At 69.8% G+C, this 27,929-nt stretch overlaps 3 protein-coding genes across 6 annotated transcripts; 1 reads left to right on the forward strand and 2 right to left on the reverse strand.

The window, feature by feature from the left end:
* Positions 1 to 742: 742 nt before the first annotated feature.
* On the reverse strand, positions 743 to 14,887 carry FMNL3 (formin like 3). Its single transcript, XM_075075943.1, is given in 29 exon segments — positions 743 to 1,239; positions 1,343 to 1,375; positions 2,672 to 2,770; positions 2,881 to 2,992; positions 3,094 to 3,183; positions 3,291 to 3,392; positions 4,080 to 4,240; positions 4,318 to 4,447; positions 4,559 to 4,639; positions 4,785 to 4,853; positions 4,944 to 5,178; positions 5,966 to 6,168; positions 6,257 to 6,381; positions 6,687 to 6,755; positions 6,963 to 7,048; positions 7,050 to 7,210; positions 7,291 to 7,392; positions 7,541 to 7,690; positions 7,765 to 7,875; positions 7,968 to 8,042; positions 8,321 to 8,414; positions 8,494 to 8,570; positions 8,652 to 8,760; positions 9,795 to 9,947; positions 10,314 to 10,397; positions 11,734 to 11,810; positions 11,889 to 11,969; positions 12,056 to 12,139; positions 14,669 to 14,887. Coding segments are annotated over 27 exon segments (3,060 nt in total). The 5' UTR covers positions 14,816 to 14,887; the 3' UTR covers positions 743 to 1,239; positions 1,343 to 1,375; positions 2,672 to 2,678.
* A 191-nt stretch (positions 14,888 to 15,078) lies between these two features.
* On the forward strand, positions 15,079 to 18,945 carry TMBIM6 (transmembrane BAX inhibitor motif containing 6). The gene is made up of 10 exons (XM_075075945.1): positions 15,079 to 15,295; positions 16,771 to 16,874; positions 16,962 to 17,070; positions 17,160 to 17,280; positions 17,411 to 17,459; positions 17,534 to 17,631; positions 17,743 to 17,822; positions 17,955 to 18,055; positions 18,127 to 18,199; positions 18,313 to 18,945. The coding sequence occupies exons 2-10, from the start codon at positions 16,819 to 16,821 to the stop codon at positions 18,334 to 18,336; spliced, it is 711 nt and encodes a 236-aa protein (XP_074932046.1). The 5' UTR covers positions 15,079 to 15,295; positions 16,771 to 16,818; the 3' UTR covers positions 18,337 to 18,945.
* Positions 18,946 to 19,017: 72 nt separating this feature from the next.
* Positions 19,018 to 27,922, reverse strand: NCKAP5L (NCK associated protein 5 like). 4 transcript variants are annotated; one of them, XM_075075941.1, is made up of 13 exons: positions 27,790 to 27,922; positions 24,195 to 24,236; positions 24,001 to 24,108; positions 23,529 to 23,597; positions 23,382 to 23,420; positions 23,173 to 23,292; positions 22,974 to 23,087; positions 20,725 to 22,532; positions 20,475 to 20,628; positions 20,282 to 20,360; positions 19,897 to 20,190; positions 19,611 to 19,750; positions 19,018 to 19,483 (listed from the first exon to the last, which is right to left on the reverse strand). In XM_075075941.1, the coding sequence occupies exons 3-13, from the start codon at positions 24,100 to 24,102 to the stop codon at positions 19,247 to 19,249; spliced, it is 3,156 nt and encodes a 1,051-aa protein (XP_074932042.1). In that variant the 5' UTR covers positions 24,103 to 24,108; positions 24,195 to 24,236; positions 27,790 to 27,922; the 3' UTR covers positions 19,018 to 19,246. The 4 variants fall into 4 exon arrangements, with proteins under 4 accessions (XP_074932042.1, XP_074932043.1, XP_074932040.1 ...); XM_075075942.1 differs by lacking the exon at positions 27,790 to 27,922 and adding an exon at positions 25,712 to 25,806 and having other exon boundaries at positions 20,725 to 22,466; XM_075075939.1 differs by lacking the exon at positions 27,790 to 27,922 and adding an exon at positions 25,712 to 25,806.
* Between the last annotated feature and the right edge of the window lie 7 nt (positions 27,923 to 27,929).

Genomic DNA, 27,929 nt, shown 5'->3' on the forward strand with positions numbered 1-27,929 from the left:
CCAGCGGAGCCGCTGCGGGGACTGGTCCTGGGCCGGGAGAGGATCTGGCCATGGGCACGGCGGCGCTGGTAACCCCCACCGAGAGGATTAGGGGAAACTTTTATTCCCTGTTTCAGGGCTAATCCCTGGGCTGGGAGGGCAGGCACCACTCACGGCTCAGGGAGCACCCAGGGCCGCATCCTGCCCCTCCGACCCCCTTGTACCCTGACAGCAGCGATGCCAGTGCCACATGCTGCCCCCGCCCCGAAACACTTTCTGCCCTTCTCGGGATGCAGGGACCGCATCCTGCTCCTCCCAGCCCCTTAGACCCTGCTGGCAGAGGTGCCGTGGCTGCCTCCTGCCCCAAACCCCCTGCTCACCCCCTTTGCCCTGACCTGGTGATGCTCAGGCCGGATCCTGCCCCTCCGTTGCGCCCAGGGCTGCCTCCTGCCCCCCACCCCCCTTGCAGCCCCTCCATGCCTGGCCCTAAGCTGATCCCAATCTCCCACAGCTGCAGACAGTGGGGTGAAATGGGGCTACCCCACCCCAGAACGGGGCTGGTGATGTGGGTGGGCGCTCCCCCCGCCCCCCCTTAATCCTGCAGCTTTAATAACACCACTGCAAAGCCCAGCTTAAAGGTCTGGCCCCTGCCCAGCCGTGTCCCCCCCACCCCAGGACACAGGACCCCCAGCATGGGGGGGGCTCCCCAGACGCCTGGGTGCCCTCTGTGTCTCCCCCCACCCCAAAGCAGGCACCAGCCATGTAAAAGACTCCATATATTTCACATGTACAAAAAGTCACCGGGGGGGGAGGGGATCCAGGGCGGGGTGGGGGGCACCATCCTGCTGCCCCCCCCCGCCCCAGCCTGGCTTTGGTCCCTTTTGGTTTTGGCAATTAGTGTTCACATCAGTGGTCAAAGTGACGAGCGCGGGGGGCTGGGGGGGGGCCCCCATGGTCCCCTTGGCAGGATAACGGCTCTGGGGTGTTGACCCCCCCACCCCCGACAGGGCTGAGGGACCCTGATGGGGAGGGGGTACCCCATGGGTCAGCCACCAGCGCTGGGCCCCCACCGCAGCCAGAGGCAGGATCTGGCCTCTGCTGCAGGCAGACCTGGGGGGGTGGGGGTCTGGGCCACGAGTCCCCCCGCGCCTGTTGGAGGCGGGGGGGGGCCAGGCCGGCGCCTGCGAGCCCAGGCGAGGATGGTGGCACGGGACGTCCCTGCACGGTGCCGGGGGCAAGACAGAGACCCCCACCTCGGACCTGCGGGGCAGATGGGTGTGAGGAGGGGAAACTGAGGCAGCCTGGCCACCGCAGCCCACCCCCCCCCCCCCCGCCCCATCCAGGGCCAGCCGGGGGTCCTTACCCTCGCTCGGCTACAGGCGGATCCACCTGCGGGCTGCGGGATGGAAGGGAGAGGGTCAGGGGACCCCTGGCCTGTCCTGGGGGACGGTCCCGGGTGACCCCAGCGGGGCTGAGGCAGCTCGGGGCCAGTCCCCCAGGCACCGGGCTGGGACCCAGTATTGCACTGGGATCTTGTGCTGGGATCCTGCGCTGGGATCCAGTATTGCACTGGGATCTTGTGCTGGGATCCTGCGCTGGGACCCAGTATTGCACTGGGATCTTGTGCTGGGATCCTGCGCTGGGATCCACTATTGCACTGGGATCTTGTGCTGGGATCCTGCGCTGGGATCCACTATTGCACTGGGATCTTGTGCTGGGATCCTGCGCTGGGATCCAGTATTGCACTGGGATCTTGTGCTGGGATCCTGCGCTGGGATCCACTATTGCACTGGGATCTTGTGCTGGGATCCTGCGCTGGGATCCACTATTGCACTGGGATCTTGTGCTGGGATCCACTATTGCACTGGGATCTTGTGCTGGGATCCTGCGCTGGGATCCACTATTGCACTGGGATCTTGTGCTGGGATCCTGCGCTGGGATCCAGTATTGCACTGGGATCTTGTGCTGGGATCCACTATTGCGCTGCAACCCCGCACTGCAGCAAAGACCCCATGCTGGAAATCCAGCCTGGCACCAGGACCCTCACTGGAACCCAGCCTTGCACTGGGATCCTGTGCTGGGATCCAGTATTACACTGGGACCCTATACTGGGACCCTGCAAAGACCCCATGCCGGAAACCCAGCCTTGCACCAGGATCCTGTGCCAAGACCTTGTGACGGAACCCCAACGTTGCACTGAGATCCTGTGCTGGGAACCAGCCCTGCGCCGGGATCCAGTGCTGGGATCCAGTGCCAGGAACCAGCCCTGCACCGGGATCCGGTGCCGGGATCCAGTGCTGGGATCCAGTGCCAGGAACCAGCCCTGCACCGGGATCCAGTGCCGGGAACCAGTGCCGGGAACCAGCCCTGCGCTGGGATCCGGTGCCGGGATCCAGTGCCGGGAACCAGCCCTGCACCGGGATCCAGTGCCGGGATCCAGTGCCGGGAACCAGCCCTGCGCTGGGATCCGGTGCCGGGATCCAGTGCTGGGATCCAGTGCCGGGAACCTTCCTTGCACCAGGCTCCCACCCCACAGCACTGCTCCACTCCGAGGAGCTGGGGGGGGTGCTGGGCACCCCGGGGTGACAGCATGCGGGGAGGGGGCGTGCAGGAGGGGGCATGCGGGGCCGGGGGGGGATCCAGAGGGCTCCGGGGGTCCCGGGAGTGGGGGGGCCGGGCATGCAGGCGGTACCTGGGGGCTAACAGCTGGACTCGTCGTGGTGGGACGGGTCGCAGAAGAAGCGCGAGCCCCGCTTGGCGGTGCGGGCCGTGAAGGGGACGCTCTTCAGCGCTGCAGGGGGGGCACGGGCAGGGGGGCGGGGGGACAGGGAGACGTCAGCCCCCCGCACGCGGGTGGGACCCAGGCGTCCGGGCTGGGCTGGGGGGCGGCAGGGGCCCTACCGGTGATGATGTCCTCGATGGTGCCATCCTTGCCCTCGTAGACGGGGCGATGGTCCTTGGCCTGGCGTCGCCGCAGCTCCGCAATCAGCTCCTGCTGCTGCCACTTGTTGCGCTGCGAGGGAGCCGCAGGCGTCACGGGTTGGGGTCACGGGTGACCCTCCCTGCCCCCCCGTGCCACCCCCTCCGGCGACCCGTGGGACCACCCGCGCTCACCTTCTCTTGCTTCTTAGCCTCCTGCGCCAGCAGCTTCTCCCGCATCACCTCCTCCTGCTTCTTCCGCATCTCGTTCTCCTGCTCCGCGTCCTGCCGGGGCGAGGGGGTGGCGGTGAGATCCAGCCCCCCCCCCCCCCCCCCCCAGCCCCCTCACATCGCCACCGACCCCCACGTGTCCCCTCCTGGCCCCTCCTCACCTTGTAGGAGCGGATGAACCGGACAAAGACTGGGAAGAAGACAGACGGCGGGGTTGTCTTGGGGCTCTCGCCAAAATACCGCACCACGGTGTTGTAGGCGTCCTGGAACGGGGGACGGGGCGGTCACCGAGGGGCTGCACGTCCCACGGCTCCCAGCAGCCTCCTGCCACGGGGTGTGAGCGAGGCAAGGCCTGTGCAAGGGCTGTGCAAAGCAAGGCTCGCACGAGGAGCGTGCAAAGCAAGGCTCGCACGAGGAGTGGGCAAAGCAAGGCGTGCACAAGGGCTATGCAAAGCAAGGCTCGCACAAGGAGTGTGCAAAGCAAGGCGTGCACAAGGGCTATGCAAAGCAGGGCTCGCACAAGGGCTATGCAAAGCAAGGCTTGCACAAGGGCTGTGCAAAGCAAGGCTTGCATGAGGAGTGTGCAAAGCAAGGCGTGCACAAGGGCTATGCAAAGCAAGGCTCGCACAAGGAGTGTGCAAAGCAAGGCGTGCACAAGGGCTATGCAAAGCAAGGCTCGCACAAGGAGCGTGCAAAGCAAGGCTTGCACAAGGAGTGTGCAAAGCAAGGCGTGCACAAGGGCTATGCAAAGCAGGGCTCGCACAAGGGCTATGCAAAGCAAGGCTTGCACAAGGGCTGTGCAAAGCAAGGCTTGCATGAGGAGTGTGCAAAGCAAGGCGTGCACAAGCGCTAGGCAAAGCAAGGCTCGCACGAGGAGCATGCAAAGCAAGGCGTGCATGACCAGGCGTGTGCAAGGGCCGTGCAAGGCACAACCACTCTGCAGCCCTCACCTCGGCCGTCCGCGCGTCCTTCTGCAGCCGCTCCAGCTTGCCCTCGCTGGCGGCCAGGAAGGACCGCAGGACGCTGTTCTCGTGCAGCCCGCACTCCCGCCGCAGCAGCTCCATCCCCCGGCCCAGCTCCTTCACGTCCAGCAGCACGTTCTCCAGGGACACTGCGGGGACAGAGGGACGCGTCAGGGGACCCACGGCCCTGGGGGACGGTGAGCCGGGGCACGGGGACGGGTGGTACCTGCAGCCGCCTTCTCCACGAAGTGCAGCTCCTGCCAGAAGGTCACCAGCTCGGGGTACTTCTCCCGCACCGTCAGCGCAATGAAATGCAGCAGCGTCATCTTCCTGTCTGTCGACTTGGTGTCCAGGAGCTGCAGGGTGATTTTTGCGGGGGGTGGGGTGGGTGGTCAGGGCTGTGGGATGGGACCCCGGGGAGCCCACAAGGTCCCAGGGACCTGGGCAGGGGGTCTGGGGGTGCCCACCAGGTCCAGACTCTGCAGCTTGAAGCCATAGACAGCGCCGCGTTTGCTGCTGTTCATGTAGTTGCCCAGTGCCAAGATGATCTACGGGGAAAAAGCACCAGGGTTGCTGGGGGTCAGGGAGGAACAAGACCCCCATGGGACACCCCTCCCACCCAGCTAAGGCAAGGATGAAGGGCAGGAGTCTGACCCAGCTGGTCCCCACGTCCCCTGGACATCCCCCGCTCACCTCCAACATGCGCTTCAGCTTCTGGGAGGACTTGACGGAGGCCGAGGCCGCAATGATGGCATTGAGCTGCTGCAGGGGGACAGGACCGGGGGAGCTCAGCTGGGGTGCGGGGTCTGGGCCCCCCCGGTGGGTGCAATCCCTCCCTCCCCAGCTCCGTACCGGTGTCAGCATCTGGAGGTTTTCGGCAAAGTTGCCGAGGAAGGCCATGATGGCCATGCGCTGGGGCAGCCGCTCCACCTTGCTGAACTGGAGCATGAAGCGGTCCTCGTCCGCCAGCTCCTCCAGCGGTTTGCGCTCCCGCTCGTACTGCCGCAGCGCCTTCACCTCCGCCTCCGTCGGCAGGAACCGCATCAGGCACTCCACGAAGTCCACCGGCAGCGTCGCCAGGTCGAACCTGCCCCGCGCCCGCACCATCGGGGACCAGCTCCCTGCTGCACCCAGTCTGGGCGCTCTGTACCCCAGCCAGAACCCCTGCACCCTGCCTGGGCCCCCCTGCACCCCAGCCAGCCCCCCCCTGCACCCCAGCCAAACCCCCCCTGCACCCCAGCCAAACCCCTTGAACCCTGCCTGGCCCCCCTGCACCCCAACCAGCCCCCCCTGCACCCCAGCCAAACCCCCTGCAGCCTAGCCAGCCCTCTTGAACCCTGCCTGGCCCCTCTGCACCCCATCCAACCCCACTGCACCCTGCCTGTCTCCCCTGCACCCCAACCAGCCCCCCCTGCACCCCAGCCAAACCCCCTGCAGCCTAGCCAGCCCTCTTGAACCCTGCCCGGCCCCCCCTGCACCCCATCCAACCCCACTGCACCCTGCCTGTCTCCCCTGAACCCCAGCCAGCCCCCCCTGCACCCCAGCCAGACCCCTTAAACCCTGCCTTGCCCCCCTGCACCCCAGCCAAACCCGCTGCACCCTGCCTCGCCCTCCTGAAGCCCAGCAGCCCCACTGCACCCTGCCTGGCCCCCCTGAACCCCAACCAGCCCCCCTGCAGCCTAGCCAGCCCCCTTGAACCCTGCCTGGCCCCCCGTACCCCATCCAGCCCCACTGGCACCCTGCCTGGCCCCCCCCCGAACCCCAGCCAGCCCCCCCCTGCATCCTGCCTGACCATCTGCACCCCAGCCAGACCCCCTGCACCCCTGCCAGACCCCCAAAAGCCCCCTGCTGCACCCCGGCGTGGGGGCACGTACGTGTGGATGGCCCTGCAGATCTCCTCGGTGCTGCGGCCTGCCTTGCGCAGGGTGATGGCCAGGTTCTTGGCGCGGTTGGCCTCCAGCAGCGTCACCTTGCTGGCCGCCTTCTGCGACGCCTTGTTCTTGGCGCAGACAAGGTCGAGGGCTGGACCCTGCGCCTTGGTCTTGAAGAGCTCCTCGAAGCGCTCCAGGTCGAGGTCCTGGTGGGAAGGGGAACGGGGGGCTCAGAGACGGCAGCAGCAGCGGTAGTGCCCACCCAGCCACTCGGGCCGGGGGTCCTGGGCTCACCTCCAGCACCCGCTCATCGTCCAGCTCACTGAACACTGTCCCGCTGATCTGGTTGGGCTTCAGCGCCGTCCAGTTGAAGACGGGCAGCCGGAACTTGGTCTTGATGGGTTTCTTGATCCGGATGGCTGCCAGCAGGGCAGGAGCCAGCTCAGCCCCGGCCGGGGCAGGGGGACGTGTCCTGTGCCCACCCTGAGCCGCCCGAATCCAGTGCATTGGTCCCCATGCTGTCACCATCCCCTGGGCCACCCCATTCCTGTGCCGTGGTCCCTGCACCCATCCTTTGGTGACTGCAACCCCGACACCCTGACACCTGTAACCCTTCCCCTTCCTTTGTCCCCTGTCCCTGTCCCCACAGTCCCCACACCCTCCCCGTCCCCACGGTCCCCCCCGCCATCCCTGTCCCCACGGTCCCCGTGCCCTGCCCACCTACCTGAGAGCCCAACGGTGAGCGCAATGGAGGGCGAAGCCCCAGGAAGCGGCGGGGCCGGGGGGCACTTGCCTGTGAAGGGAGAAGAAGGTGAGACAGTGCCCCAGTGGGGAGGGACCAGTTTTGGGGATCCCCCAGCCTCAGGAGTGGCCCAGCACCAGGAACACCCCGGTTTTGGAATCCCCCCACCCCCATCCTGGGGAAGCCCCAGCCCTGGGGCCAGCCCAGCTCCAGGATGCCCCAGTTTTGGGGATGCCCTGGGGACTCCCCCATCCTCACCTGGGAGCGGGGGCGCGGGGGGTGGCAGGGGGGGTGGCGGGGGAGGCGGGGGGGGGCGCAGCCTCCACGGGGGGCAGGACGGGGAGCCGCAGGGCCTCCTCCAGGGGCTCGGGCTCGGGCTGGGGAGGGGGCTCGGTGCCCAGTACGGGGGGTGGCTCGGAGCCGTAGCGCCGCCGGAATGCCTCGTCCTTCTCCTTGATCATCCGCCGCAGCGTGTGCACCTGGTGGCTCGTGTGCTCGTAGGTCTCCTGGGGACAGCGAGCGTCAGGCTGGGGGGGTCCGGGACACTGCCCTGCTCCCCACAGCCCTCACGGCCCCCCCCACGCACCTTGACCACCTCCAGCTCCTTCTCCCGCTGCAGCAGCTGCTTCTCCAGCTCTGCCACCCGCATCATGTTCTCGTTCTCCAGGTCCAGCAGCTTCTCCATTAGCTACAGGGGAGTCGTGGCTGTGACCCCAGCTCAGGGACACCCCCACTGCGGTATCACCACTGACATCCCCGGAGCAAAGCCAGACCCTGGAAGGGGATGCCCCAGGATCTGACAAGGCGCATCCCCACATCCCCCCGCGCTCACATACATGGGACAGATGCTCCTCCAGCTCCTCCACCTTCTCCAGGGCCACGTTCTTGGTCTCAGCGTCCTCCAGCAGCCCCCCCACATCAAAGACATTGTCCAGGTACGCCTGGATCTGCACCTGCAGCTTCTCGCTCTCTGTGTGCCTCGACTTCTGCGGGCATGGGGGCGGCATCAGAGATGGGGGGGCTCCTCGGGGCGACCCCCTAGCCTTCCAACCCCCCGTACCTGCAGGAACTCCTCCAGCCCCAGCTTCGTGAACTCATACTGGAGATGGACACGGAAGTTCATGTCCTCCACCGAGTGCACCACGATGTTGATGAACTGCATGCAGGCAACCTGCGGGCAGGGCTGGCGTCACCAGGAGACCCCCCCGAGCACCCCCTGCTGTCCCAGAGACCCTCCCCATCACCCACGACTGGTTGTCCCACCATGAAGTCGATGCTGCTGTCCTCGTTGCGGAAGTAGTCCATCAGCCGCTCGAAGCGGTGCTTCTCCTTGCAGACCTGAGCAGGCAGTGGACGTGGGGTTAACCTGGCTTGGCCCTCCCCCGGCCACTGGCCCCCCATCCCCTGGGCTCCAATCCCCTAATCCCAGCCTGGTCCTGATGCCCCCAGACCCCCCCATTCCAGCCTGGCCTCATCCTCCCTGATCCCCCCCATACCCTGCACTCCAGATTCACGATCCCAGCCTGGTCCTGGTGTTCCTGGTTCCTCCATTCCCTGGCTCCCAGTTCCCGATCCCAGCCTGGTCCTGGTGCCCCCAGCCCCCCCCCCCCCCATACCTCCTTGAAGTTGTCGAAGGCAGCGAGGATGATCTCATGGCCACCCCTCACCAGGCAGACGGCCGCCAGCAGCTCCAGCACCAGCGCCTTCGTCCTAGGGCAGAGCACCACCATCACCATCACACCCAGCCGGCACCGGGGACGCCCCCCACCACCAGACTGCCCCCCCTTACCTCGGGTTCTTGTTATTGAGGCTCAGGGCGATCTCGTTGACGGCGTGGGGATGGGACATGACCAGGTTGAAGCCGTACTGTGGGGAAGGAGCAGGGACGGCGTCAGCAGTGCCAGCACGGCAGCAGCGGTGTTCCCCCCACCCCCGGGGCAGCAGTACCTGGTAGTTCATGATGGCCCGGAGACACATGATGCAGAGGTGGACGTCGTCCTTCTGGCTCACAAGGCGCGAGTTTTTCAGCGCCCTGCGGCTCGGCAGCGTCCCGTAGCTGGGGAGACACCGGGCGCCGGTGAGCGGGACCCTCGCACCACCAGTGCTGCACCGCCAGCGCTCGCCTGGGCGGGAACCGGCCCTGCGGGACCACGGTGGGGACCAGGGTGGGGGCAGCACGGGGACAGCGGGGCTTTTGGAGGGGGCAGAGGCAGAGAAAAGCGGCTGGAGGGCAAGAGGGACAGAGGCTGGCGGAGACACGGAGCAAAGCTGCCGCGAGCACCGGGCCGGCCCCGGGTAGCCGGTACTTACCCGGCGGGCGAGCAGCGAGGCAGGCGCGGAGAGGAGAGAAAGAGAGCGCAGCCAAAGAGAGGGGGGCCCGGCCCTGGAAGCAGAGATGGGGCGCGTTACCCCGAGGCGTGGGGGCAGAGCCAGAGTGGGGGCGAGCAGAGGCAGCACAGCCGCGGCAGGCAGAAGGACGGGCAGGTGGTGTGGGCAGGATGGGGACGGCAGCACTGAGCTGCTGTGGGTGGGCAGGGCACGGCGCCCACGGGCGGCAGGACGGGACGCGGCACGCAAGGCAGCGCGGGATGCGGCACGCGTGGCACGTGCCACGGCACAGCCACGTCGCGGGCAAGGCACAGCGTGGTGCTCAGGGCACGCCACGGGGCAGCCGGCACACAGGGCACGGCGTGTGCCACGCATGTGGCGGTGCACAGCACGGGACAGGACGGTGCACGGCACAGCATGCTCCGTGGGCAGGATGGTGCGTGGCACGCACCGCAGGGCAGGATGGTGCACGGCACAGCATGCTCCGCAGGCGGGATGGTGCGTGGCACGCACCGCAGGGCAGGACGGTGCACGGCACAGCGTGCTCCGCGGGCGGGATGGTGCGTGGCACGGCACACACCACGGCAGGATGGTGCTCAGCACAGGGCACAACGGCATGGCGCACGCCACGGCGGTACAGCACATGGCACGGCACGCAGCAAGCGGCAGCGCCGTGGCTGGCCGGAGCCGGCAGAGCGGGGCAGCTGCTGGGCGCAGCGGTGGGACGTACCCCTGCAGCCGGCCGGTGCCGCGGGTACGTACCGTAGGGCGGTCTGGCGGGCAGAGCGGGCGAGGCTGCTGGCGAAGGGGGCGGGCAGGGCGCTGGGGTGCTGCAGATCCTCGATGGACCTGCTCCAGGCGCGCAGCTTCTCCAGCGCGCCGTCCTCGCCGCCTTCCAGGCCCTCAAAATCCAACCTGGGTGGGACACGCGCGCGGCGGCGGGCACACGGCTTTGGCGCGAGCGGCACAGCCACCGCGGCAAGCGCTGAAGCGGATGGCGGCTGGGCAGCGGCGGGGCAGGGAGGGGCGCAAGGGTGGCCCTGGGACCCCCAGCCCGGGTGGGCAGGAAGGGGCCAAGCATCCCGTGGCCCTCGGGACCCCACGGGACCCCACGGCACCCCACGGCAGGCGGGTCCCCACATGTGGGCTGGGCGGCCCCAGTGTTGATAAGGGGCCAAGCAGTATCAGCCGCCCACAGCAGGGAGCTGCACCGGGAGCCTTCACATCCCAGGTCTTCCAGGGACCCCCTGCACCCCAGGGACACCCCAGCACCCTACTCACATGACAGCACACTGGGCGAAGGACAGGTAGTTCACCAGCACGTCCAGCCCCTTGTTCTCATCGTTGAGGAACTCACGCACCCACCTACAGCACCAGGCACCCATCAGGCCTGCAGGAGCTGGGGACCCTCGCCCCGGCATGATCCCACCCACCATGGGGACCACCAGCCTGGTGCAGGGATGGGGAGGGGGTGGCAAGGGCATCCCGGGGCTCCGGTGGCCATTGCAGCCCCTCTGCTATCACCGGTGCCAGCTCCAGCACAGCTTTATCTGCCGGCTGCAGGGCAGGGAGGGCTCGGCTCCGGGCGCAAGGCGGGAAGCTGAGCTGGATGCTGAGGCTGTGTCCATAGCCTTGGGCACCCTGGGGCGGAGGGGGTGGGTTTCAGGGCGCCCCAGCACCCTGGGAGGGTGTTAGGGTGCATGTGTGAGGTACTGTGCAGGGCAAGGAGCCCAGGTGAGATGTGCCCCGGCCAGGGAGGGGGCGGGCGTGTGTGCAAGGAGGGTGCACGGAGCGGGCGCACATGGTGTTGCGTGTACACGGGACGTATGTGTCCATGGGGGGGTGTGCATTTAGGGGGGGTGTCTTTGGGGTACACATGGCAGGGGGTGCACGGGGAGACGTGCGCGGCAGAGGGTCTGTGCGCGGGGGGTGCACGCACGGGGAGAAGGACTGTGTGCGTGGGGTGGGGGGGGGATGTGCACAGCCGAGAGGGCTGCACCCAGGAGCGCAGGGTGTGCGTGCACGGCCTCGGGGCCCCCCACGCCTGCCTGTACCCCTGCCTGCAGCCCTGCCCGCGGCCGGGGCGGTGAGTCAGGCAGCAGCGGGAGCCGGGGGGGCCGTGGCCGCCCCTTTCCTGCCGGCGCCAGCCCCTCGCCCCAGCCCGTTTCCTGTCTCCAGCTGCTGCTATTTTCGGGCCGCGGGCGGGGAAGAGCCGAACGGCGGGGCCGGCGGCGGGGCACAGCCGGGCACGTGCACGAGCCGCCCCGAGCATGCGGGCACGACCACGGAACCGGGCACCCGCCAGTGACGTCCCCACCGGCCCCAGTAACATCCCCGTCCCGCCGGCCAACACGTGCAGCTCCGGCGCATCGCCCCGCACGCCGAGGGGACCAGCTGCCGGCGCGGGGCCGCAGCGCCGCAGGCTCGGGGATGGTGCTGAGCCCTCCAGTGCCGGGAGGAGCCAGGCAGGATCTGGCCACGCAGCTTCACGCAGGGCGTCAGCACCGGCCCATCCGCCCGCGGCATCCGCCCCGGGGACCTGCTCGCTGGCAGCCCTGGCCCGCGGCACGGCCGGGGCAGGAACCGGCCCAGTTCCTGCAGCGCCTCTGACTTCCCCTGCAGCTGCAGCAAGGCCAGTGTCGGGACCCTGTGCCCCCCCGTCCCCCGGACCGTAAACCCCACCCAGGGACCCCGTGCTCACCCGATGTGGTTCGTCCTCAGGCTGATCTCCAGCTCACGCAGGACCTTGGTCGACTCCTGCACCCTCCTCCTGAACTTCTGAGGGCAGAGCAAGGCTGAGCCATACCCCCCCAAGCACCCCTAAACCCCCCCCCCCGGGTCTCCCCAGCCCCTCACCTTCCGTGTGACACCCGGCTCCAGGAAGCTGCGCAGTTTCTGGATGTAGGCATGGGGGGGGCTCTTCACTTGGAACCGCTCCTGGGGGGGGCAGGGGGGTTTGGTGACACTGGCACAGCAGCGCAGCCCCCCCCCAGGACCCCCCACTGCCCCCCCCAGCCTCCCACCTGGTCACAAATGAGGTCCCATTTCTTCTCGTTGTCGTACTGGCGCAGCAGCCGGGCTTTGTCCGGAGGCAGGTTCATAGAGCTCTGGGGGCAGAGGAGGGGGCATCACCCCAGGGGACACGGTGACACCACCCCACCAAGGCCACCCAGTCCCACCACAGCCACGGTCCCCCAGCACCACGGCACGGCCAGGGTCCCCGGCACTGGGAAGCACTGGTGGGGATTGGGCCACATGCGCGGCACGGGGACGGCAGTGCCAGCAGTGCCCGCAGCGCCATGTGCCAGCTGCACCGTCAGCACCAAATCTCCCCAGCGCCGACGCGTCCTTCCTGTCTGCACCAGCTTCCTCGCCGGCAAACCGCAGCCTCCGCTCCCCGACCGCGGCTCGAAGCCCGGCAGCGGCGCCCGGCTCACCGGGGCGCTGGGCATCTTCGTGGCAGACCCCGAGAACCGCTGGTGCGGGATGCGGCACAGGACATCCATACCAGCAAGGACACAAATGGGATGCCACGGTGGAAACCGGGGTTTCCGGATGGCCACAGGCTTGGGGCTGTCCCGGCGGGCGATGCCATCCCACCGGGCGATGCCACCCCACCGGGCGATGCCACCCCGGCACGGCAGCTCCCGGGCAGTGCTGTTAGCCAGAGCCAGCCACTGCCACAGCCGGGAGGCGCCGGTGCTCCACCCGCCCCGTGGCAGCTAAAATTATCCCTCCCCTGGTCATCCCAGCCCCACCAAGCTGCAGGAAACCAGGGCAGAGCCTGGGCGAGGCCATGCACCCCCGGGGGGACGCACACATTCCCATGGGAGCAGGGATGTCACTGCCAGGATGGGGTCCCCCCAAAACTGCCTTGGGGACTGGGACGGTGCCTCCCTCCCCACAGGGTCACCCTTATTTGTAACAGGGTGGCCGATGGCAAAATCACGGCGCCCCCAGGGACACCCCGGGGATGGAGGGGGGGGGGAACGTGGAGGCCCCGGGCGGGGGCGGGGGGCATGGGGGGCTTTGAAGCGCAGCCGCCCTTGCCGGCATTCCCGCCGCTCGGCTTCCTGCCTTTGTGGTGGGAGCAGGGCCGTTCCCGGCTTGGCACTTCCTCCGCCACCGCTCCCCACCGGGGACCCCCCCCAGCTGCCCCGGGACTGAGTGCCCCTGGAGACTGGGGGCTACCGGGGCTGGAGCCCACCCCGGCGTTGGGGGGCACGTGGGGACGGATCCTGCCTGCTCAGGGGCCGCCGGTGCTGCAGCCCCATCACATGATGAAATATTTTCCTCCTCGGCAGTAGCCGGGACAACACAGGGCGATGCCGATGAGTGGAATTTTGAGGGTGGCTGCACCGGGGGAACCCAAACACCACCCAAATCCCACCCCCCCGGCATCAGCATCGCCCAGCAGGATGTGTCCCCCCCGCACCGGCCCCACAGGGACTGGCTGCCGCATCCGCCCTGCGTGGGATGCAGGGATGGGCCACGGCCTCGCAGACGAGTGCCACTTGCCACCAGCACAGTAGTCACAAGCTGGGGGTGCCGGTGCCCCCCGGCACCCCCCAATTCCAGCTCCCAGAGCTCCGCGGGCTCACGCTCAGCATTTCCTGCCCAGACACACTTCCACTGGCTACGGCCACCACCGGGACAGCGGTGCTGGGTGTTGGGGGCCGTGTGCCCCAGGTGTCACCCAGCCATGGTGTCGCTGTCAGTGTGTCCCCCGTCCCGCCCCCAGACAAAGCCAGCATCGTGCCGGCACCGTCGATGGGTCACCCCACCACAGATGAGCCACGGGGACACCCCGCTGTGCCGCGAGCCCAGTGTTGGTGGGACGCGGTGGCACCCGTGGCATCGGTGGTCCCGATGGCACCGTGGTCACGGTGTGGGGACAGGATCACCGCCGTGCCATGTCTCGGTAACGGGACAGCACCGCAACCTTGGCCAGCTGTGGGAAGGCCACCGCCCTGGCCATGACAGCAGACCGTGGACCACACAGGGCACCCACGGGGACCCCGCACCCACAAGGATCCCCAGCCACGGGGACCCCGCACCCATGGGTGCCCCAGCCCTGGGGACACGGCACCCACGGCAGACCCTCAGCGCTAGGGAACCCCGCACCCACACGGAGCCGTACCCAGCCCCATGTGTCACCTCGATGGGACTTTCCCGGGTTAAAAAGTCCCGGGCCCGAAGGGGCCCCCCCCGGTGGCACCGGGAGTGGCGTCACCGCCCGCAGGGCTAGTCCGGGACAGGCTTCCCCCGCGGCTGCCCCCGGCCACTGCCCATTCCCGCGGGCACCGGCGCTCCCTGCCCGCCCCCGGGCTCCTCCGGGCGCTGGTGCCGTCCCGTCGGTGCCCGCCCGCCCGCCGGACGCCGGGAGGGGAGCGTGGCGGCCGGGGTGCGCCAGGCCGGGGAGGGCGCACCGGGAAGGGTCCCGGGTGGGGGCGGACTGGGAAAGCACAGCGGGACCTGGCGGAGGCGCGGCGCGGAGCAGGGACGGAGCGCGGGGGAAGCTGCACCGGGGAGCAGGGGGTGGGTGGGTGGGGTGTACCGGGAACCGGAGGGGCGCAACGGGAGGCGGGCGGAGGCACGGCGGGCGGCCGGGGCCGTGGCGGGGGTCGGTCTCTCACCAGCACCAGGGCGAAGCGCTCCTCCAGCTCGCAGGGCTCCGGCATCGGCATCTTGCCCGGGGCGAGCAGCCCGGCCCCTCCCGGGGCCGCCGCCGTTCCCGGGCCCCGGGGCAGCGCCTCCCCGTCCGCGCTCTCCACGTTCCCCATCCCCGGCCCAGGCACCGGGGGGCGGCGGGGGAGGCTCAGCCCGTCGCGTCCGGCCGCCACCGCCTCCCGGCCCCGCCCCGCCCCGCCCCGCCCGGCCCCGCCCCGCGCCGCCCGCGGTTCCGCGGCGGAGCCGCCAGGGGGCGCCCAAGAGCGGGCGGGCAGCGGCGCCACTGGGGGGCGCCCAAGGGCAGCGAGCGAGCGGGAGGTGCCGATTGGCCAGTCCCAGGCCACGGCGGCCAATGACCGTCGCGCTTCTGTGCGGAGGGGAGAGGGTGCGCCTGGCCAACGGCGGCGCTCGGGCGCGGCCGGCCGCCAATGGACGACGGCGGCGGTTTGCCCCTCCTTTCCCCGTGTTGTGGAGGTGAGCCAATAGAACGAGTCAGTGGGCGGGCACCCGCCGCGCGTTGGCCAATGAGGATCGGGGGCGTGGTGGAGTGAGGACCGTTCGGGGCCTGGCACGGACGGCGGAGCGCCGCGCAGGTGAGGTTGGAGGGGAGCGCGGCGGCGGCGGCGGGGGGTCTCGGCCCGGCCCGGCCCGGCCCGGCCCCCCTCGGGGGACCCCGCCGCCCCCCCGGGGCCCTCGCGGCAGCTGCAGGCCCTGGGCAGCGCCTACCGCCCCCGCAGGCCTCACCCCGGGGGGGGAGGGCTGGGCCGGGCCGCTCCTTCCCCCCCCCCCAGCACCGGGCCTCGCTGACGGGAGAACGGGGCGGGGGGTCACACGCGGGTCTGGCCCACCGTGGGGGCTGCGTCCGCTGCCGGGGGCGGCAGCCGCGGGAGCCCCTCTCGGAGCCACCCGCGGGGGAAGCGGCCCGGTACTGGTGGGCCCGGGGCAGCGCCGGGGGGTAAAGGTCGCCCCATGGCGACAGTCCTGGTTACCCATTGCCGACAGCGCCCGGTGGCCGCCCTCGGGCCACCGACGGGGACGTCACCAGCGAAACCGAAAGGGCTCCAGTCGCATCTCTGTCACCCGCACCCAGGGAAGGGCTGCTGTCCCGGCTCCCCCGGAGCCCCGCGTCCTGCCGTCCCGGGAGCCGGGAGCCACCTGCCACCTCCGCAGGGAGGGCAGGCCCTGCCTGACGAAACCGGCTGTCACAGCCGGCCACCACACACCTCCGTGGCTGCCCCACCCCGCGCAGAGCCAGCTTCCCCGTTGCCTTGCGCAACCCCCGGCAAGGCCGTGGGGCACCAACCTCTGCTTCTGCCCCGCCGTGAAGCCTGGGGTCGAGCCAGGAGGGTGCCTGGCAGTGTGGTGGCACCAGCCTGGTGACAGCCGAGCTCCTGCTGTCCCAGTGCTGGGGCAAAACCAGCACACCCCTGGGCAAGGCCAGCGGGTGCCAAAGTCCCTGCCAGTGTGGTAGGAGGAGACCCTGGGTCTCTGCTAGGGCGACTGGTTGGCAGCCCCATGGCCTGCGCCCTCTTAGGCCCTGTCTGCCCCAGCCTGTTAGGTCCCTTCCACCCCTTGGGGACACGCGGCCCGTGCCACTTACTGGGCCGGTTGGGCTCCCACGGGTGTCGGGGTAAACAGCACCGACCAAGCTGGCTGGACCGGGGGCTGGCGGAGGGGCTGGAGCGGGAAGGGACGACAAGGAGGAGGCGGCAACCGTGCAGGGAGCCTCGCACTGCCAGAGCCTCCTCTGGGGATGTCATTACGGGTGCTAATAGTAGCCTGGCACAAAGATGCTTTCCAGCTGCTGGTAGCGCTCCCGCAGGGTCAGGGCCTCCCCGGGGGCCACCCTGGTCTCGCAACAGCCTGCAACACTTGCACCAGCTGGGCGAGGAGGGCTCTGGCACCGGTGCGGAGCGTGGCGGATCCCAAGCAGCCCGCAGCTCCTGCCGCTCGCTCCGCACAGGACAAACAGGTCCTCAGCTCCCGCTGAGCTCCTCCGCCGTGTGGTGGGAGCTTTGGGAGCTTGGGAGGGCTCTGACGCCCCCCTGACCCACCTCCCCTCTTGCAGCTTGCACCTCTGCGAAGCGGCTGGTGGGCCCACTCCCAGTGCGGCACCATGAACGTCTTTGACCGAAACATCAATTTTGACGCCCTCTTCAAGTTCTCCCACATGTGAGTAACCTCTTGGGCAGGCCGGGCTCGAATCAGGGGGCTGATGGGGGGGTTGCACCAGCCTCACCACTGTCCCCTCGCCCCCAGCTCGGCCTCCACACAGGAGCACCTGAAGAGGGTCTATGCCAGCTTCGCCCTCTGCATGTTTGTGGCGGCCACAGGGGCCTACATCAATGCGGTGACCCGCTTCTTCCAGGTGAGGGGCATTTTGGGGGGGCCCCTGCGCTTGCATCTACCCACCCCAGCAAGGCAGTGCCGGGGCCCCACCTGCCTCTTGCCCCACAGTTCAGCTTCCTGACTGGCCTGGGCGCTCTGGGGCTGATGATCTGGCTGACGGCCACCCCGCACAGTCGGGAGACAGAGCAGAAGAGGCTGGGTATGCTGGTGGGCTTCGCCTTCCTGACAGGTAGGTGGGCACCGGGGACCCTCACGAGTCCTGCAGGACCCTGAGCCCTGGGGATGGGGGGACAACGGCCCTGACACAGGGCCGACCGGCTCCAAAATGACTCTGGTGACACGCTGCTCTGTCCTTCCAGGCATCAACCTGGGGCCCCTCCTGGAAATGTGCATCTCCATCAATCCCAGGTAGGAGCGTGACCCCCGCACTGGACCCCCTGCGCCCCTCCCAGGCCCCGTTCACCCCCTCTCCTCTCTCCTAGCATCATCCCCACTGCCTTCCTCGGCACTGCCACCATCTTCGCCTGCTTCTCACTGAGCGCCCTGTACGCCCGGCGCCGGAGCTTCCTCTACCTGGGAGGTGAGAGGGGCCGGAGGGGGACCCACAGGGGGCTGGGGGCTCCCTGTGTGGGGTGGGGGGCACCCCATGGGGTGTCAGGGCAAGGCCTCACTCCCTGCCCTCTCCCCACAGGCTTCCTGCTCTCCGGCCTCACCCTGATGCTTCTCTCTTCTGTGGTTAATGCCTTTGTGGGATCTACTTGGCTCTTCACGGTGAGTCCCCTCCCGTCTGCCAGGAGCCCATGGAGGACAGACGGACAGACAGACAGACAGACAGACATCAGCTCTCACCGGTGACGCCAATACGGGGCTGTCCCCATCTAACATCCCCCCTCCCTCCCGCAGGCCAACCTGTACCTGGGGCTGATGATCATGTGCGGCTTCGTGCTCTTCGACACGCAGCTCATCATCGAGAAGGCGGAGAGCGGGGACAAGGATTACATCTGGTGGGTGCTGGGGACGGGGGGGGACACGGGACAGGACGGGCCCCCCTGAGCGCGTCCCTACGTCCCCACAGGCACTGCGTCGATCTCTTCCTCGACTTCGTCAACATTTTCCGGGAGCTCCTGATGATCCTGGGCATGACCGAGGTGGGTGGTGGTCCCGTGGGCGTGGCTGGGGGGGGACAAGCCCGCCCCTCTTGGTGGGGGACAGGCACCCTGTACCCGGCAGTGACCGGGCCCGGCCGCCTCTCCTCTTGCAGAACAAGAAGAAGGAGAAGAAGTGAAGCGGCTCCAGGCCGAGGTGGAGCTGTCCCCATCGGGTCCCCGTCCCCACCCCATCCCCATCTCTTCTCTGATTCATTAAAGGGGTTGTGCTTGGCTGCTGATGAAAAGCAGCCCAGAAGCTTTTGCACCTTGTGGGTTTTTCTCTCGTTTAGCTCTTCTTTGATTAGAAACCGGCCAATTTGCAGATCCTGCTGGAGTTCAGCTCCTGCCCCGCCCCTCCCCGGCCCAGCTCCCCCTCAGAGCCCACGTCCCTCGCGGTTATCGCCGACACGTGAGCTTCCCATTGAAGTTTCTCCCCAGCCCTGTGGGCAACACGTCCCCGCTGCACCCTTGCACCAGCAGCTGGGGTGTCATCCCCCTCCCCGGGCAGCCATGGCCTCTGCCCCCATGCCAGCTGGGGGGGTGGTGGGACACCCTGAAGCCAAATTCAACGGAGGAGCCTCTCCTTTAGCACCAGTGCCAAGAAATACAATGGAAAAGAAAACGATCTGCTGGGCGAGCCGTCTGGCAGGGCCGTGGGGACGAAGGTGTTTTGATTCCGAGCTCTCCCAATCCCGCCGTTGCCTCTTTGTACACCGGGATGATTCAATAAAATGCTCAGACTCGAAGCTCTCGGCCCCCTCCCTCCCGCGGGCAGGATGCGGCCGACGCAGAGACGACAGCGGCTGCACAATAACCTATATAAATAAACCGGGGGAGGGTGGCTTTATTGAGTTAAAAACCCGGCGGTGGGGGCTGTACACTGCAATAGCACCATTGGAGAGAGCCGGGCACCGGGGGGGGGGGGGGAGGGGGGATGCCGAGACCCCCCCTCCCCACCCCGGGCAGCACCCCCAGAGCAGGGCTGGGGGAGTGGGGGGCAGCGGGGCTGGGGGGCGGAAGACGTGCGAGTGCGGCCAGGGAGGGGGCTCAGCCCTGGCTGCCGCAGGAGGAGAGGCTGTCGTAGAGCGAGTCGCTGAGCGATTCGGAGTGCTCCAGCCCCGGGGGACCATGTCCCCCATCCCGCGACCGGGCCTCTGTGCTGCCCTCGTCCCCCACATCCGAGGCACTGGGCGTCCGGCTGCTGCTGGCGCTCAGGGTGGGGGGCAGTGGCGGGGGGGCCTCCGGGGATGCTCCTCCATGCCCCGCTGGGCTGCACACGGGCGCCTGGGAGGGACAGGGTGATGGGGGGGAGGGCTTGCTGTGCCCCCCCCACTCCTGCCAATACCAATTACACCCCGGGGCTGGTGGGCTGGTCCCACCCACCCCACCCCCCTCCAGAGCCCCCCCTTACCAGCGTGGGATGGTGCAGCCCCTCCAGCCCCCCGGGCGGGCAGAGGAAAGGGTCGGCAGCACCGCAGGCTTTGGCGTTGGGGAAAGTCCAGTTTTTGCTCTGCTGGATGCGCCGCGGCTTCCCGGTATCCTCACCGGCGTCTGCAGGAAAAGATGGGAGGGGTGTCAGTGCTGGCCTGCAGGGCCCCCCCAGGACCCCGTGCCAGGTGCCAAGCCCCATTGCACGAGCATGGCTGCACACCCGGCAAACCAGGACCTTGCACACTCCCGGCACGCAGGACACCAACCTTGGGGAGCAGCGCGGTGGCCGTGTGGGCCGGGGGGAGCCGGGGGGCGGCACGTCGGGGCGCTCCGGTGTTTGCCGGCCACCAGCAGCTCCTCCGCACTGGGCACCTCCCGCTCCAGCGTCCGGGCCTTGCGCGGCACTTTGGTGATGGCAGGTGGCCGCGCCGGCACAGCGCCGGGCAGCGGCTCAGGGCGGCCCCGCGGTTTGGGGGTGCTTTTGGCAGGGACCCCCCCATAATCGGGGGGCGGAAAGGTCCCGATCCCACTGTCCAGCGTCCGCGTCAGCGAACCACAGGCTGCCGGTACAGACAGAGGTGTCAGTGCCAGGGGTCCGCCCCGGTGCCCCCCTCCCTGCCATATTCCACTCCCCGCCCAGCACCCCCTCACCGGCGAAGTGCTGCGACGCCCCTGACTCAGACAAGCTCTCGTCCGATGGCAGCTCATCCTGGAGCCCCACATCGGGCACCTGCAGTGAGGGGGACAGGGTGAGTGGCTGTGCGCCCCCCCCCCCAAAGAGGGCACATGGCCGGCAGCGGTGATGGGGTGGGGGCGTGGGGTGGAGGAGGGGGTTTGTCCTTACCTTGTCTGGGGGCTCCCGCAGGTGTCCCACGATGCCATTGCGGGGCGGGTGGCACAGCCGGGGGTCTTTGGCGTCGGGGGGGACCCGCCGGAGGTCGCACAGCTCCCGCTTGTGCTCCAGGCGGCTCTCGTAGGGCACGTCCTTCCCATCCACCCTGGGGATGCCGCCGCCATGTCAGGGCAGGCTCGGGGTGGGGGGCACCCACCACCCTCATTCCCTGCTCCCCCACGGCCCCTGGGCCACCACTGACCTGTCGAGCAGCTGCTGCATGAAGGTCTCGGCCGTCACCTCCTGGTACATCACCGGGAGGTGGCCGGGGCCGCGGGGGGGCCCGCGTGGGCGCCCCTTCTCCAATGCCAGCCCCTGCAGGAAGGCGTGCTCCTCCCGCAGCGCCTTGCGCAGATCCTCCGCCTTCTCCATCAGCTTCGAGATGTTGAGGCTCTCGGCTTCCAGCTTGCGGGCGGCCAGCTTGACCTCCCGGCGCAGAGGAGCCGGCGTTCCGGCCCATTCCCGGCCCCGGCTGCCATCGCCGCGACGGCTCAGAGCTGGCAGCTTGCTACGGCGCAGCCCGAACCAGCTGGCCAAGCCACCAGCCGCCTTCCCCTTGGCTTCGCCCGCCGGCGCCCGCTCCTGCCCCTGCAGCCGCAGCACGTTCTCCTCGATGCCCTTCATCACCTTCTCCTCGATGGCCGAGTGCCCGGCGGCACCCGGCGGCGGCACCGTGCCGGGGGGCTCGGCAGCTGGTGGTGCTTTGCGGGGGGCCCCCGCCGCCTTGGCGCCTGCCGGCTCCTCGCTCCGTGGCGTCCCGGCTTTACTGGCACCCGCCTTGGTGGGCAGCTTGGTGGGGCTGCCGTGGGGGCTGCGGGCGGCTTTGGTAGGGGGGGCTGGGGGGACCCGGGGGGGGGTCCTGCCACCGGCAGGGCGCCCCTTGCCCCCTGCCTTGCCGGCCTCACCCATGGAGCCGGAGGAGTAGCAGCGGGCCAGGGGCTCCCCACCATGCGCTGGCTCGGGGTGCTTCAGGCTGCCCCCCAAACCTCCTCGGGGAGGGGGCCGCGGCTCGGCCCCATGCCCTCGTTCAGGCCGCCCCGGGCCGGGGGGCTCGCGGCCCTCAGCCCCCCGCAGCTTGCCCAGGGCAGCCAAGCGCTCCTTGAAAGGCAAGTAGCCCGGCTCGGGGGGCTTCTTGCCAGGGCGGCGGGTGGGGGCTGAGCCCCCCGTGCCACGACGGGTACTGGGGGGGGAGGTGGCTGCCCGCTCCCCACTGCCAGTGGGGGCCAGTGGCCCGGGGGGCTGCTCAGCTGCCTCGTAGGTGCGTGGTTGGGGGAAGACCGGGGGCTCGGGGGAGCCGGGCTCGGGGGGGGCGTCGGGGGAGGCACGGCGGCTGAGCGCCGGCGAGGCCTCGGGGTTGCCACTGCGGCAGGGGATCTTGGAGGCGCGGGCGAGCTGGGGGCTGAGGCGCAGCACCCCGGGGGGGGGCGGCAGCTTGAGCACCTTGGGGGGGGAAGGCAGGGGGTTGGTGTCTCCCCCGGGCGAGAGCGCGGCGAAGCCCCCCTCGGGGCTCTCCTCGCCCGCGGCGTAAAGCCCCAGAAAAGCGGGGTGCTCGCTACGCCGCTGCCGGGGGGGGCCCCCAGAGGCTTCGCCATTGCGCCGGCAGCACCCCCCCTCGCCCCGCAGCAGCCGCTCAGCCAAGGCGCTGAGCAGGGCCCCCCGCGGCGGTGCAGCCTCCTCCGGCGAGGAGCAGGGGCTTCCCTCGGCCCCCCGCCAACCCCCAGCAGCCCCCGGCCCCCGCAGCGGGCACGAGGACCAGCCCGGGGCGGCACAGGACTCGGGGGAGCCGGGAGAGGCCTGGGGGGGCCCCAGCAGCGGGTCCGTCTCCTCCAGCTTGCGCAGCACCTCCAGGATCTGGGCTTTCTTCTTGAAGAAGGGGGAGAGGGCGTCCAGGGTGGGGGTGCCGGGGCTTAGCCCGGGGCTGCCCGACGGCACCGACGGGGTCATCTGCGGGGACCGGGCACCGTCACCCCGTGGGAACACAGCGCTGACCCCCATGGTGCTCTGCTGGGACTGGGAGAGGGGGACACCCTGGGGGCACCACGGGTGGAGGGGGACAGGGAGAGGGACACGATGGGGTTTGGGAGGGGGACACAAAAGGGTTGGGGACAGGGACAGCAGGGGCAAAGGGGTTTGGAGCCAGGGACATCACAGGCAGAGGGGCTCGGAGGGGATTTGCCAGGGACCCGGAAAAGGGGAAGCCACAGGCTCGGGGACAGGGACGCTGTTGGCAGTCGGGCTTGGAAAGGGTGATGCCACAGGTTCAGGGATGGGGACACCATGGACCCAGGGAAGGGGGGGGGACGGACCCCACAGGCCTAGAAAGCAGGGTACCACAGGCATGGGGACACCACAGGCTTGGGAAAGGCAATAGCGTGAACTTGGGGAGGGGGATGCCACATCCTGGAGAGGGGGACACTGGAGCAGGGGGGGTTCAGAGACACCAGTACCTACCTCCGGAGGGGGGATGCAGCAGCCAGGGGGCAGCAGGGGGGGCAGCTGCTCAGCGGAGCCTGGCTGGGGGCTGGCCGGGGTATCCGGGGGCACTGGCACTGGGTGCAGTGGCAGCTGGATAGGAGGGAGACACCAGGTTAAGCTTCTGGGGGGCTTTGCCCTATGACCCCCCCCAGCACCGACCCAGCCCCAGCTGTACCTGGGGCAGGGATCCAGCCGAGAGCTGCAGCTTCTGCTGGAAGAGGTCGCTCAGCGCCTGGTTCTGGCGCTCCAGGTCGAACACCCGTTTCTTCAGCTTGATGCACTCCTCACGCAGGTCCTGGCCAGAGCAGGAGGGGGAGCATCAGCCAGGACCCTCTCCGTCCTCCTCCAGCCCCCGCGATGCCCCACAGCCCCCCTGACACCCACCTTCTGGTTGAGCAGCGCCTGCACCACGTGGTTGGCAACCTGGGGAGCAGAGGGGGGGCCTGGGTGAGGTGTGAGGGCAAGCACAGCCCCGCACCCTGGCACACACGTGTGCACACGTGCCCCGCATGCCCCTCGCCCCACCAGTACCTCGTCCAGGCAGCGCTCGTACGTCTCCCGCTGGTTCTCGTTGGCCTGGGCCAGGGCCGAGTTCTCCGCCTGGGGTCAGAGTGGGGATGGCTCAGGGGACACAGACGTCTGGACCCCTCCCCATAGCACCTGGGGCCCCCTCCTCTGCCTGGTGGGGCCCAGGGCCACACATGGAGGGACTGGGCTGCCCCAGGAGCAGTGGCACATGAGGGCCATGGAAAGCAGGAAAGTTCTGCCCCCCACCGTGGCACCTGGGCTGCTGGCTCTGTGGCACCGGCCACGGCTGCCTGGTAGCACTGGCTGCACGGTGGCGGTGGCCACCGAAAGGCAATGGCCACGGCTACCCAAAGGCAATGGCCACGGCTGCCCTGGTGGACCTAGTTTCTGGTGGCCGTGGCTGCCCAGTGGCACCAGCCACAGCTGCCCGGTGGTCCCGGCTCTTGGTGGGCCCGGCTGCCGGCCCCCGCCGTACCTCCAGCTCCCGCAGCCGCTGCAGGAGCTCATGGCTGGTGCCCGTCTCGCTGAGCGCCGCGGGGCTCCCTTCTCCCGGCGCTTCGGCCACGCTCTCCGACATCGCTGGCTGCAGGGGGATGCGCGTCAGGCTGGGGTCACCGCTGGGCCCTGCCCGGTGTCCCCCCGGCCCACGGCAGCTGGGAACCCCCTTACCTTACTCAGGACGTCCTCAGCCCCGTCCCTCCGTGCTGTCACCTGTGGGGTACAACAGGGCTGAGGGGGGCACCGAGCCTCGGGGGAGCCCCGGGGCCAAGCCCTGACCCCACCAGCACCCAGAGCCGCAGGGACCCCTCCTGCCACCCAGCTACCCACGTCCCTTCCTGGGGCGTGTAGGGACCCTGGGCCCGGGTACAGGGACCACCAGCCCCGGGACACCGGGATGTGCAGCACCCCCGGGACTGACACCGGCCTCGGGGCACCGGAATCCGCAGCACCCGGGGCACAGGACCCCCGGGGTGCAGGCGGCCCCCCCCACCCGCTTCCCCCGGGGCTCCCCCCGCCGCCGGTACCGGTGCCTCCCCGCGCCGCTCGCCCCGTGCGCGCCGGAACCGGGACCGGCCCCAAGCACCGGCCCCGAGCACCGGGCACGGGCACCGGCCGCGGCCCCGGCCGGGGCTCCCCCCGCCGCGCTCCCGCCCCCGCCGCGCACTCACGCCCGGGGCTCCCGGCGGGGCCGCCCGTCCCCGCTCAGCGCGGCCCCGGGGCCGGTCCCGGCGGCGACGGCGGCTCCATCCCGACCCGGCCCGGCCGCGCTATTGTTGGGAGGCGGCGGCGGCCCGGCTCCGCCTTCCCGCCGCGGCCGGGGAGGAGCCGGGGCCGCCGCCGCCCCCGGTGCGCGGCTCCGCCAGCGCCAGCCCCGGCCAGGGAGCACCGGGGAGCCGGTACGCGGGCTCCGGGGCACCGGGGACCCCCGGGAGAGGCGGCACCGGCACACCGGGAGTCCCGGGAGAGGAAGGACTGCGCATCCCCATGTGGCACCGGGCACCCCCCGGGCACGGGGCACCCCACGGAGAGGGACCCCCCTGGGGCACCCAGCACCCTTTGGGAAGGGACCCCCAGGAGCCTGGGCACCCTTCGGAGAGGCCCCCAGGGCGCCAGGGATGAAGCCATGCCATGGCTCCAGGCCGTGGCCCCCACCCTGCACCCCACAAGCTGGGCAGGGGTTGGGGTTCACGCAGGACCACGCAGCCCCGGCTCACCCAGACCCCATGGGGGCAACGCCTGGTGACCCGGCAGGGGGGTTCAGCAGCGCAGGGGGGAACAGAGGGGACAGCAGGAGGGTCTGCGGGTGACGGAGCTGGCGAGGCCGGGAGGGAGGTCACTGGAAGCAGGCGAGGTCAGGGCACATGCAGCACTCGTGACAGCCCTGTTGCCCGCTGGGGACCCCACATGCCCCAGGGGTGGGAGCGCTGGGGCCACCGGACGGCCCCAGAGCAAACTCTGCTGCCTTCTCCCACCCAACACAATGACAGTGGCAAAAATAACCGGAGCGTCAGTATTTACAGCCCTGCTCAGCACAGCAGGGAGGGACGCAGAGAGGGGCTGTGAGATGCTCCCCACGTCCCCACCAAACCCCGAGCCAGCTGTCCCCAACCCCATGGGTTGGGTGACCTTGGCCACGCACCCTGGGACCCGCTGGCACCATGCACGGCAGCACCATGCGCCCTCACTGGCATGCGTGGCCAGACTTCGCTCGTGCTGTCCCCGTCCCCCTGCAGCCCGCAGGGCTGGCAGCAGACCCAGGCAGGTCCCCGGGGTGGCCCGTGGTGCCCGTGGGTGCGTGGGCCCCCCTCACACTGCCCCCAGCACAGGAAGCGGCCCCGGGGCCGGCGGCTCCAGCTGCGTCACGGGGGGAAGTGAGGCTCTGTCTGGAGGGGAAGAGCAGCCCATGGCCCCCCCAGGCCCCACGGGGAGGGGACAGCCGCGGGGCCCCGATGGATGGACAGTGCGGCCGTCCCCTCCCCTGGCACAGGGCCCCAGCGGGCAGCGTGAGGGTCCCTGTGGGGGGGGGGGGATGCAGCTCCAGCAGACCCAGGGGCACCCAGAGCCCATGTCCCCCTCTGCGGTCCCCCCGGTCACCCTGGGCCAAGGGACAGCAACCACTTGCACCGGCCACCCCAGGCGCTGCAGAACGCAGCCTGTGCCCAAACCACGCGGCTGTGGACACGCCAGTGTGGCAGGGAACAGCCCCCTGCACACGGGCCACGGTCCCACAGCACGGTCGTGACAGGCTGGCCTTGGCCTGCCCCACACCAGGGTCCCCACCCTGAGCCTGGGGACGTGGGGTGACAGCCCCGAGTGTCCCCAACCCTGCTGGGCTGCAGGGCCTGGGCTGCTCTTGGTGCAGCCAGGGTGCACTGGGGATAGCGGGGACAGCCCAGGGACAGGGAGGACACCCTGGAGACAGCCGGGATACACCGGGGACAAATGGGATGTGCTGGAGAAACAGCCTTGGGGTAGCGGGGACACATCGAGGACAGCTGGGTCTTCCCAGGGACAGCCAGGATGCAGTGGGGACACGGGGGACATGCCAGGATGCAGTGGGGACACTGGGGACATGCCAGGGACAGCCAGGATGCAGTGGGGACACGGGGGACATGCCAGGGACAGCCAGGATGCAGTGGGGACACGGGGGACATGCCAGGATGCAGTGGGGACACTGGGGACATGCCAGGGACAGCCAGGATGCAGTGGGGACACGGGGGACATGCCAGGATGCAGTGGGGACACGGGGGACATGCCAGGGACAGCCAGGATGCAGTGGGGACACGGGGGACATGCCAGGATGCAGTGGGGACACCGGGGACATGCCAGGGACAGCCAGGATACAGTGGGGACACGGGGGACATGCCAGGATGCAGTGGGGACACCGGGGACATGCCAGGGACAGCCAGGATGCAGTGGGGACACGGGGGACATGCCAGGATGCAGTGGGGACACTGGGGACATGCCAGGGACAGCCAGGATGCAGTGAGGACACGGGGGACATGCCAGGATGCAGTGGGGACACCGGGGACATGCCAGGGACAGCCAGGATGCAGTGGGGACACGGGGGACATGCCAGGATGCAGTGGGGACACCAGGGACATGTCAGGGACAGCCAGGATGCAGTGAGGACACTGGGGACCTACCAGAGACAGACAAGATGCAGTGGGGACACTGGGGACAGCCAGGATGCAGCGGTGACAGAAGAGACAGACGGGGGACAGGGACAGTGGGGACCCGCGGGTGGGATGGAGGACAGTGGGGGACACACCAGGGACAGCCAGGATGCACTGGGGGTACTGGGACACGCCAGGGGCAGCCGGGGCACAGCGGGGAGAGCCTGGGCGTACCGGGGGTCGGTGGGGACACGGCGGGGACAGACCGGGGGCAGGCGGGGTGTGCTGGGGGCACATGGGACGTTCTGGGGACAACAGTCGGGGGACGGCGGGGACGTGAGCAGGGACAGCCGGAGGCACCGGGGACATACCGGGAGCAGCCGGGAGGCACCGGGGACGTGCAGGGGGGACAGGCCGGGACGCCCTGTGCCGCCTCCCCCGGAGGACCCCCGGCCCCGCCGCCCGGCCCCCCCCGCCCCGCGGGGCGTTCCGGTGCCCGGCGGTAGCGGGGAACCCCCGCCGCACCGCGGGGCTGCCGGTATCCCCACGCTGCGGCCCGAATTCCCCGGGGAACCCCCCCCCCCCCCGCCCGGTGCCTCCGCCGCCGCTCTCCGCCCGCCCCCCCGCCTCGGCGCGGCCGGACTCACCGGGGGCTACGGCGGGGCGGCGGCGGCGCGGGGCGGCATGGCCGGGACCGGGGCCGGGACCGGGGGCTGGGGCTGGCCCGGCGGCGGCGGCGGTGATGTCATGGCTCCACCGGGCCGGCTCCGCCCTGCGCCCCCGCCGC

The sequence above is a fragment of the Phalacrocorax aristotelis genome, chromosome 26 (genome assembly GCF_949628215.1).
Source record: "Phalacrocorax aristotelis chromosome 26, bGulAri2.1, whole genome shotgun sequence".
NCBI lineage: Eukaryota > Metazoa > Chordata > Aves > Suliformes > Phalacrocoracidae > Phalacrocorax > Phalacrocorax aristotelis.

Coding starts and splice junctions, on each gene's coding strand:
- NCKAP5L (XM_075075939.1), bottom strand. Junction 23,598..24,000: donor AGCGGCTGCGGGAGCTGGAG/GTACGGCGGGGG, acceptor CTCTGACCCCAG/GCGGAGAACTCGGCCCTGGC. Junction 20,361..20,474: donor TGCGGGAGCCCCCAGACAAG/GTAAGGACAAAC, acceptor CCCTCACTGCAG/GTGCCCGATGTGGGGCTCCA.
- TMBIM6 (XM_075075945.1), top strand. CDS start 16,819: ATGAACGTCTTTGACCGAAACATCAATTTTGACGCCCTCTTCAAGTTC. Junction 17,071..17,159: donor CGGTGACCCGCTTCTTCCAG/GTGAGGGGCATT, acceptor CTTGCCCCACAG/TTCAGCTTCCTGACTGGCCT. Junction 17,460..17,533: donor TGCATCTCCATCAATCCCAG/GTAGGAGCGTGA, acceptor CCTCTCTCCTAG/CATCATCCCCACTGCCTTCC.